Source organism: Syngnathus scovelli, chromosome 4 (assembly GCF_024217435.2).
Source record: "Syngnathus scovelli strain Florida chromosome 4, RoL_Ssco_1.2, whole genome shotgun sequence".
Classification (NCBI taxonomy): domain Eukaryota; kingdom Metazoa; phylum Chordata; class Actinopteri; order Syngnathiformes; family Syngnathidae; genus Syngnathus; species Syngnathus scovelli.
The window spans coordinates 18,218,656-18,229,073 of NC_090850.1; the positions used below are offsets into that span (position 1 = coordinate 18,218,656).

The 10,418-nt window shown below is 43.8% G+C and overlaps 1 protein-coding gene across 2 annotated transcripts; it reads right to left on the minus strand.

Moving 5' to 3' along the window:
* Positions 1 to 2,236: 2,236 nt before the first annotated feature.
* Positions 2,237 to 9,093, minus strand: onecut1 (one cut homeobox 1). 2 transcript variants are annotated; one of them, XM_049718601.2, is made up of 2 exons: positions 7,025 to 9,093; positions 2,237 to 3,649 (listed from the first exon to the last, which is right to left on the minus strand). In XM_049718601.2, exons 1-2 carry the CDS (start codon positions 8,088 to 8,090, stop codon positions 3,357 to 3,359), a joined length of 1,359 nt encoding a protein of 452 aa, XP_049574558.1. In that variant the 5' UTR covers positions 8,091 to 9,093; the 3' UTR covers positions 2,237 to 3,356. The 2 variants fall into 2 exon arrangements, with proteins under 2 accessions (XP_049574558.1, XP_049574557.1); XM_049718600.2 differs by having other exon boundaries at positions 7,010 to 9,090.
* Positions 9,094 to 10,418: the final 1,325 nt, after the last annotated feature.

The following is a 10,418-nucleotide window of genomic DNA, read 5'->3' on the forward strand; positions in this document are numbered from 1 at the left end:
TGGCGATAAAAAAGCACCATAGTGTGATTTGAAACAAAAGAAAAAATCAGGGGGCGGGGTTTCCTTGGGGAGTGGCGGCCCTTCGACAGGCTTGAGGTAAGTCAAAGGCGAGAAACGAGGTCAAGAGAGGTTCAACACTTTGGTTCAAGCAAGGCACTCGTCCTGGGAATGTGAAGGAGGGGGATTGCGATGAGGTTGATGTGGGTCTGCTGAAGCAAACAGCAACCAGGAGGCAGACATTAGGAGGACGCTCAGTGGAACCTCTAAATGTGAAAGTTGGAATTGGAACATTTACCGCAAAACAAAAACTGATTCTGCCAGTGTTGCATGAGTATACCAAGTGGTACACAGGCTCCCTCTAGTGGTACACAAATATCTAAGTACAATTCAGTTGTATTTAACTTTTAAGTTCATTTGCATTTAATCTTTAAATGGTATTGAACCTTTCTGTGCAGGCTAATACATTTCAAGTAAATCTATGGGGAAAGTAGTTTTCGCATTTACCTATATTCAAGCACAGTATCAAAATTCAAACCGAATAATGTTACAGCAATATTAAATAGAGTTTTTAGGAATCAAATGAACATTTAAAGCTAAGCATTCTGTTAGCTGGTGGTTGACCCAAAAGGTTTAAGAACTATTGCTCTAAAAATGTGGCAAACAACCTCAAAGAATGAACATAATGAATGGAAACGGTTCCGATAATGGATAAAAAAAGGAAAAGATAACTTTTGACGTGACTTATTTTAAAGAGTTTGGTTTGACTTAGAGGTTCCACTGTGTATGGCTACTAGCAAAGAACCACGTTTACTAATTTTCTTGACAGCTTTAACATGTTCTGTGCCGAATTTGGAGATTTAAAGGGGAAATCAACCCAATATTTTCTTTGCAATAATCCGCCCCCACTAGTCTAAACACGATATTCAGATTTTACAGTGCCGAAGGGCTCAGGTAACGACCTATCCATCGTGCCTCACATGTTTTCTTGATTTGGTCATATGACGTTTGTAAGCTACACATGGATTTTTCGGCCTCATTCCGACACATTCCGTGTTTAGACGAGTGGGGGCGGATAGAACACGTAAATAAAACTTTTGACCTAATTTCCTCTTTAAATTTTGGTTAACCACTGCATATGTGAAATATGTCTTCAGCTCCATCAGCATAATCTACTCATCTTTACAAAAAAGCAAGCAATTTTTTTTTTCCCGGTCACAAAATTTGAAAAATAAATGCTTTTGTTGGATAACAATAATATTTTTGACTACATGAGTGTGACTATCTGTAAAGCTGGAATCGAGAGCAGGAGCGCATTTGGCAAGGATAGGGTGCGTGTGTGTGGGGAGGGGGCGGGGGGTTGTACAATAATATTTTTATCACCACTCACAGAGGCCGTGCATTGAAAAAAAAAGCAACAACAACATCTTTGGTTATCTTTGGTATCATCAAAGTGATAGAAATCACATATGGAACTTGAGTGAGGTAGCATCTTTGGTTTCACACTAGAAAACATCAGCAGGTGACACGTTGTTTTGGTGGGTGTTGAGGAAGCGTCTCTATCTCCCCCTCCCCCCCCTCTGCTCCTTCTGATAAATGTAGAGCTGCTAACCGTGGCCTTGAGGAAAAAGAGGAGGTGCAAGATGACAAGGGGCCCGGCTGGCTAATTTATCAAACAGGCTACGCTTCTTCCCCCTGTGTAGTGCTTTCCTCCTTGTGCTGAAATGCATAGCTTTCCAGGCTTTGGATTGTTGGGGGAAGGGAAAGGAAGGTGATTGGACCATTGATCTTCTCCACTTGACGCCTTTGATGGACACACAAATCAATACGATAAATAAAAGCAAAACACTAAATTTGGCTCACAGTGACAACACGCTTTGATTGGCCTTCGCAGCGAGTGTTAACAGTAACATTCACGCCGCTCGCGGCGAAGATACAACTGATTAAAAAGGCATCTGTAAGGCAAAAAGCTTTGACGCTCCTGTCATGTTAAATTAGTCAAAAATGATTACGGGTGTAAAGTCACTGCTCGTTCACATACATTTTTCTCTTTGGTTAAATGTGAGCTGGGATCAGCTCCTGTTCCTGCCTTGACCCTGAACAGAATTAATGCAAAAAAATAAATAAATGGATAGACTAAGAATATTGCAACATGGACAATGTAGTGGTTCACATAGTGAACTCTGGTACTAATATAATACCCAATAAGACCCCAAACAGGGTTAACTCTACAGAAAATGGATGGATGGATGGATGGACACTCAGAATGTTGCACCATTAACAGTATAAAGATGATTTGAATATGACTGCTGAGATTGACAACAGCTTCTAACATGACAACAACAAAATGAACAAAAAAAAAAAATGGAAGGATTACAAATGTTGCACAGGCATTACTGTAACAGTTTACCTAGTTGACTCTCATGGAATCCCCCCATACATATAAACTAAACAATCTTATGTTCCTACCATGATTATGAATATGGTAAAAAAAATGGACGGATAAGTGGTTAGAAATATTGCAACATATGCACACAGCAGAACCCCGTACATAATAAACCTCAAAAGAAAATGGACAAACAGGTGACTTAACAGTATGGATAATGCAGTGGTTCACATTGCTGACTTTAGCCCTAAATCAGCATCTGCCATAACCCTGAACAGAGAGCACAGAACATGTAAGGATGCATGACTAGGAATGTTGCAACTACAAACTATCATCTTTGGTCAATAGCACTGCTACCGTTTGAAGTGTAGTGTGTGCACAAGTGAGGCTTTGGTTTCTCTTGTTTAAAAACGACGTTTCAGCATGTCGGAAGGAAAGCACTACATCGCGATCCGGGCTGGGAATTTTGGGCTAGCAGTCTACGCTATGGGATGGGCTGCCCCCCCCCTGAAATTGTCCACAGATTCAAGAAAAGAGAGCAGTGATGAAACAAAACAAAAAGCAACAATCCAGTCGCTCCTGTGGGATTTACGTTTCTTTGAACGCTGATTGGCCAAATCCCACTGGAGCTCCGCAGACTGATTAGAACCTCCATTTTGAGAGTCAGATCGTGACAGCGGGAAGGGGGTTGTCGTAAAGCTAGAGACCGGTGCGGGTAAGTGAGTACAGGAAAAAAAGGATGTGGGGGTGTGGTAGTCTTTTTGCAGTAACACAAACATGTCAAAGCAGGTCAAACAAGAAAGAAGTCGTCTTTGGTTTGTTTTTTTCTCATCTTTGGATACTATAAATATTAATATAGTACAGATTTAAGGGCAAAAACGGGAGGTCTTTTGTAAGGTTCTTTTAAGTTTTAAAGCTTTTCCACCGAGTCGAGTCCATGAGTAAGGGCCAAAAGTGCCTTCCCGCTCCTTCTTCAGGCTTTGGTGCAGGCGCTGAGGCCGACGCCGGGCGGGTGGCCGGAGCCGTCGTCGACCCACTTGTCCAGGCTGCGGCGGCGCGCGTTCATGAAGAAGTTGCTGACCGTCGCTAGCTCCAGGCCCAGCTGCTGCGCGATGGTTAGCTGCAGCTCTTTGGACGGACGCTTGTTCTCCTTGAAGATGGCATGGAGGGTTCGCCGCTGCACGTCCGTGAACACCAGGCGGGGCTTCTTGGCCGCCGGGTTGCCCCGCTCGCTGTGGCCGTGGTCCTGTTCCTTGCGCTTGCACGCTGAGGAGAGGCCAGTAAAAACAAGAGGAAGCAGGAATGTGAGTTGTCAGAGACATTTTTCAGGGTTACTCAAATATTACAAAAGATGACAATCGGATTATTCAAATAGAATCATTCAAATTTTAAAAACATCTATTGAGCTAATGATATAATAACCTCCACAAAATTCATTCATTCATTCATTCATTCATTCATTCATTCATTCATTCATTCATTCATTGATCAGTCAGATTGAAATATTTTAAACATCTCAGTACGATGTAATTTACTCCTATAGCACTGCAAGACTGACAACAACAAACGTGAGTCTTTTGACCTACTTGAACGTCAATACACTTTGAAAATAAATGGAGCCACAAGGCAGGAAAAAAGCCTCTTACACAATTCACTCGCGTAATTATTGAAAATTCACTGCAACATCATTGATTTATTGATCCCTGTGGGAAATTTGCTGCCCTATGCTGACTCTTTGTGACTAAAAATAAGTTGAATAGAAAAAGGGATTACTATTCAAAATATGTAATATAAGAATAAAAAGCTAACACAGGTAACGTTAGAGCTTCACAGTTGAGAGGTTCTGGGTTCGAATCTTAGCGAGCCTTCCTGTGTGGGGTGGGTTCAATTGCATATGATACTGTCATTCATGTCTAGAAAAATGGCAATGACGGTTTTTTAGGGGGGAGGGCGGGGTTATACGCTACAGCGCAGACAGCGGTGACAGCGAGACAATTGCGGACGCTGTCCATGGTGCTGAAAACACTCAATTGCAACTCTGAAGATACAAAAACTCGCAAGTGAGCAGGATACACCCTGTGCTCGTAAACACATTCACATCTATTCGGAATTTCCTTTTTATGCCCAAACAAAAGCATCAATGCACTTATAATATTCAAATTTTCGGAATGTAAATACTTCAAAAATTGCAACAGGGAAACTCCAAACAGGAAGTCCGAGAGTTGAACCTGGACAAAACCACTTGACTGTGTGGCGGTTGTGGTAAAACATCACACAGAGCCTCTATTAAAGAAGAAATTCGACGATCCAGCTGATGTGGCTGCCATTTCTATCACGTGCTGCTTTCTAAAGACTTACTTTTCCCATTCAGCGTGACTTGTAACCGACCAGGAGGGGGCAGACTTGGGTTGCGCTAAAGCACATCGAAGGCTACAACATTAGTTGCATCTGATAGGAGCCGATTCAAATAAATTCCAGCATAATGCTATAATGCTTAGTTTTGCTTGATATGTAGATAAACAGATAATCTAAAATACAAGCACAATAATAAACATGCTGCTAAATAAACATCTCTGACGATGTGTCAAAGCACAATCCAGTCATTTCCACCAGCTTATCTTCAAGATCACATTTGGCTTTCTCATATATATCTCAGCACACCAAAAGAGGACAACAACAACAACAACAACAACAACAACAACAACAACAACAACAACAACAACAACAATTACTAAAATCAGCAATACTTGCACCCAAGACTGCTAAATATTAACTGCTAGTGCAAAAGCTGCTATAATAAATCAATTGGAGTGAAGGCCATGCAGACAGTGGGAAAGACCTGGCAAGGCCTGGACCTCGTCTCGCAACACACACGCACACATGTACGCACCTACACACACAAACGCACACTATGGTTGCTAATCATTAAAAGCAACAAAGATAACTCTAGACACTGTGGTTCGATGGAGAGACTAGAAGTAACAATGCATTTATTATATATACATAGTACACACACACACACACGCACGCACGCACGCACGCAGGCACGCACGCACGCACACACACACACACACGCACACACACACAAATACCCAGTACTTATTATTTTCTTTTTAATTATAATTTTAAAATTGTCCAATTTCTCAGAATACTGTTAATATTTTGGTGTGTGTACAAAATGTGTTAAATGTTTAATGAGTTTTTATTTTTACCTATGCCTATTCATAACTGTGATTTGTGAGCCATTAAAAATAAACAAGAACATTTCTTCAATAGTCTGAATGATAATAATGAAATCTTATTTGAAGATAGCTGAATGTAATAGTGACTCAAGAGCCCTATAAGTGGACATTTTGTGATAAGATTAAATCAGAAATAAAACAACGAAATATTACCAATAGACAGAATAATTTCCCTGCATACACACGTTTAAATGGTTTTTTTTTTTTCAGTTAATTGTGAATAAAGTTCTCAGAGACACACACAAGGGCAGAAGCCCGGAGAACTAATCAATTGCGATTACATACACAAGCATACACACGCGCAAGCGCGCGTGCACGCACGCACTTTCAATCCAGTCTGCAGACCTCTCCTCATTGTAAAACCCCAAAACCACACATGTGCAATCCATCGATTAGCCTCATAAACTTTAGGAAGAACAAAAATCCATTTGTAGCTTTGTGAATGTGCAGCGTGCGCGCGTGCGTGCGTGCCTTAATTGACTCCTGACTACCACAGGGACAAATTAATACAGAGGTCTATCAGTTAATTAGACGGGGAAAACACCCCCCCCCCCCCTTCCCAATCTGGAATAAATAAACATAACTACCACTGAACTGCAGTGCATTGTAGGACAATAAAGTCCCATTGAGGAGGGGACACAAATCACCACGTACACAAAGGCCTCCAGACGCGAATTTACACTCAGAACAAGGCCAGAAAATGAGGCTGCTCGGTTGCATGTATACCAAAATAAACACTCACGATTCCTCGTGTTAGGATCGACTTACTTTACAAGATCACGGGTCGATATTTAGAGGTAAAACGATACCAAAAACGACATGCACACAAACACCCGCCATAGATAAATATATATATCAGCAGGCCATTTGAATTGGAATACACAAACATGCGCTTGAATTCATCTTAGCAGTCGAATACTAAAATATTTCAAAATAAAAATCCCGAAATAATATTGACACTGGAGGCTACTCGCTGTCATTTGATCGTGTGAAAAAAACTAGCATTTTAAAATCCCAATGCAAATGCATACAAAAATACAACAAACGTGCACTTCGATTTCCATTAAAGTCAAATACTAGAATTGGGGCACGGAAAATAAATCACCAACGAGCCGAAAATACCATGAATAATTACTAGGTGAATTAAAATGCACGCAAAACAACACAACGAACAAAGTCGAATATTTAAATATGACAAAGTAAATCACGTTATGTATGTAGCCCATACCGTGATTACGACCAAATAATACTGAGTTGAAAATTCCCAGCCCACTTGACCTGCTTATTGATTATTATTGATTATTGCTTAATAATAGAGTAGCCTCGAGAGTCAATGCGAATAGCTGCATGCAAACACTGAAAATAGAATAAAATGTGGATTTACCGAGGCTTCGCTCACCTGCGAGCCTGAGCGCACTCATGCGCTGGAACTCAGGCTCCTGCAGCCACTTCCACATGCGGCGGAAGGTCTCCCTGCCGGACTTGAGCTTAGACCACGGTTTGGGGTTCCTCAGCAGGTCGGACAGGGTCCCTTGGGACCGGCACAGAACCCGCTGGGCAAAGATGGCTTGGGGGATGCTGTAGCGCTTGAGCTCCGTGGTGATTCTCTGCGCCACCTCTTTGGTATTCACCTCCTCCATCTGTCCGCCGCCGCCTCCTCCTCCTCCTCCTCCACCGCCGTTGATGGCTCCTTGCTGGCCGAGCGCCGAGGCCTGCTCCCGGCCGCCTCCCAGTGCCTGGCCGTGGCCCTGCGCTCCGAGGTGGGCGTGCGGATGGTGGTGCAGGCCGTTCAGCTGCACCATCCCCGCCGTGGAGCTCATGTGCTGCTCCGGGTGACGGCCTAGCATGGCTGGATGGTGCGCCTCGAAGCCGCTGGGCGTCAGCATCTTCTCCCCCGGCATGGCGGCGCCAGGGTGGGCATAAGGCGGCAGACCAGCTTGGCTCGTATGGATGCCCGCCAGACCGGAGCCGGACAGCGGGGAGAGACTCTGGCCCATGCAGGGGTCCTTGTGGTGGTAGGCGGGGTAGAGAGTGTTCATTGGAGCCAGGCTGCGGTCCTCCCGCATGAGCGTAAAGCTGCCGCTGACGTTGCCCGGGATCCTCTGGTGCGGATGCGGGTGATGGGGATGCGGGTGCGCGTGGTGGTGGTGATGGGGCGGGGGAAACTTGTCGGACACGGTGGAGATAGGGGGCAAAGGCTGCAGCGGGGTCAGCGTTGTGTAGGTGCTGCTCGCACTCATGCCGGGGGCTTCACACATGCTGATGGCCGGGTGGAGATGTCCCGGGTGATGGTGATGATAGTCTCCGCCGTCCAAGAGTGTCGCCATGCCCATGGCGCGGTGGCTCAGCCCCCGCGGGTTCGGACGAGAGTGCGGACTGTGGCCGCTCAGCAGCTCCCCGTGGCTGCTCACGGAGTCATGGCCGTGCAGGTCGCCTATATTTTCCATCGACAGCTGGGCATTCATGGTCCAGGCGGTTCTGTGGACCAACCATCTATGTGACCGGCTTAGCTTGCGCCCCCCCCCCGCCCCGAAAGTCCTCAAAGTTGTTTTGATTTTTTTCTTATAGTTTGAAAACTCACACTACATTGGTTCCGGCGTCTAAATCCACGTTTTCGTCATTGATAAATAGATATATATCTTTTAAAATTTCTTGTATTATTTCCTTCCTTTGTATAGAGCCCCCCCACCACCAGCCAGCTGTCCTTGCGCTCCGGTCGGGTGCCGCGCCATCTCTCTCTCTCGGTGTTTGTCTGTGTCCACCACCGCAGCCCCTGCACATGCGCACGACGCAGCTCTCTCTCTCGCTCTCTCTCTCCAGCAGAGGCGCGCCCCTAACGTGACGTCACACGCCTTATTTAAGGAAGATAGGTAGCATTTTGGTTTGGACGCAGTTTCAATTCTTGTCGGGGATATTTGAAAGGAAAATAAGTAACTAAACACATAATTTAAAGTTAATTCGTCCTCTCTCATTTGGAAGATTTTTTTTTAGAATAGTCACCATTATAACAGCCTTTCATTTTCAATCCACCTTAAATCACGCAATTAAGGTCCACTCAACTTCCGGGTTCATTTGCAGGCCTCCACCCCCCCTATTCAAATACTTTTTAACCCCTTGGCACACGCAAACAACCAAAACATTTCATTGATTGGATTCATGGTCGCTTCTGAAGTTCACTGGCACTTGTTCATTAGTGTTGCAGCCCCCCTCCTGGATGACCCCCACCTCGCTCCTAACGCCTGTTTGCTTAGAATGTGACAGTTTAAACCAAACGAAGGGACACTAGTTTGCGGTACCGTCGCCTTTGATAGAAAACGATGAGCAGATGTGTCTATTGTTCAAGTACAAGGCTTAACGAACCAAGCCGAGCACTGTATGTGTGTGTGTGTGTGTGTGTGTGTGTGTGTGTTTGTATATGTCACATAGAACCCTACAAGTTAAAGAAATACTTTTAATATCTAAATGCTGTTTTAGCACAATAACACCTCGTTTGTGCCAAAAGTAGGGGCATAGAAAAGTTGAAGCAACTGCACATTCTAACAATCAATTATGATTATAACTGATAGGAAAATTTTACATTTTATGAATAGGTTAGAATGTAATTTTCCAAAACGTTCACTCGAATTTCACGTTTCTGATATAGGCTGTGTGTATTATAGTTTTATTGAAAAATAAATAAAACAGAGGACCTCTCAAATACGTGAAGTCAAGAAAATTGATTTTTAAATTTGTTTTCTCAATGAATTCTTCATTTCATGCATCACGTGTGGACAGGGATCTCCAAAAGCCAACTATTTGTGTACAACCCATTAAAAAGTCAATTTTTGGTAATATGTCCCCCTTTAAAGTGACGTCAGGAGCCGTTTAGTTTAAAATGGCGGCAGGCGAGGTGACAGCTTGCAGCGGTCAGTGTCCTGCTGGACCCCCCCTCGATACTGAATGGGGGGACGTGTCAAAGGTGACGCTTCAAGACTCCTAAAGCCAACATCTGCGAGTGTGTAGGAGAGCGGGGGCCGCAGGGTGGGCAACAGATTAACCTTTCAGACTTTTCCCTGTCCCGGACCTGCTAAGGGGGCCCCCCGCATCTGTCAGGAGGTCCCGACAATGGACGTGGCGCTCGCTTGAAACGAGTCAAACAAAAGAAAAGAAGATGCCAAAGAAAAAAAAAGGAGTTAAAGAAGTTAAACCGTCTCTGATGTGAAGTCAATGCCAACGGCGTGTGTGTAACGTGTGTCCGGACAGAAGGAGACTCAATTCCTTCCTGAAAAAGAGCGTCTGGCCAAGCGTGCACAGAATGGACATGAGCACACACACAAATGCAAATTAACTGGAAATGCCGACACGCTGTCAGGGAACGTATTGCGACTTTTGAGGTAAATGTACACAAAGCTTATCAGCAATTTTACAATGTTTTACTTTATAGCTTTTAGGGTGACAGCTTGGGAATCTTTTACATACAAATGGCCATATTAGTTTTTATAAATGAATAAATAATAGAAAACATGACATAACAATTACAATAGTGATATATACTATGAACATTCATGGCTGAAGTATATTTATTTTTAGATTTACCGGGCCAGATTAAAGGTTTACATGGGCTGACTATGGCCCACTGGCCATAGGTTTCCTACCGTTCACATGCTGCACAGATAGATACACATCAATGTACTAAAAGTTGATACACTCGTCGTACATAGAAAGTCCCTGGATATATGAGGTTTGCTGTTATTTTCAGTTATTGCCACACTGTTTTTCAAAAAAAAAAAAATGTTTTACAAGTCTGGCTTAGA

Coding starts and splice junctions, on each gene's coding strand:
- onecut1 (XM_049718600.2), bottom strand. CDS start 8,090: ATGAATGCCCAGCTGTCGATGGAAAATATAGGCGACCTGCACGGCCAT. Junction 3,650..7,009: donor CGCAGGTGAGCGAAGCCTCG/GTAAATCCACAT, acceptor GCCTCTCCTCAG/CGTGCAAGCGCAAGGAACAG.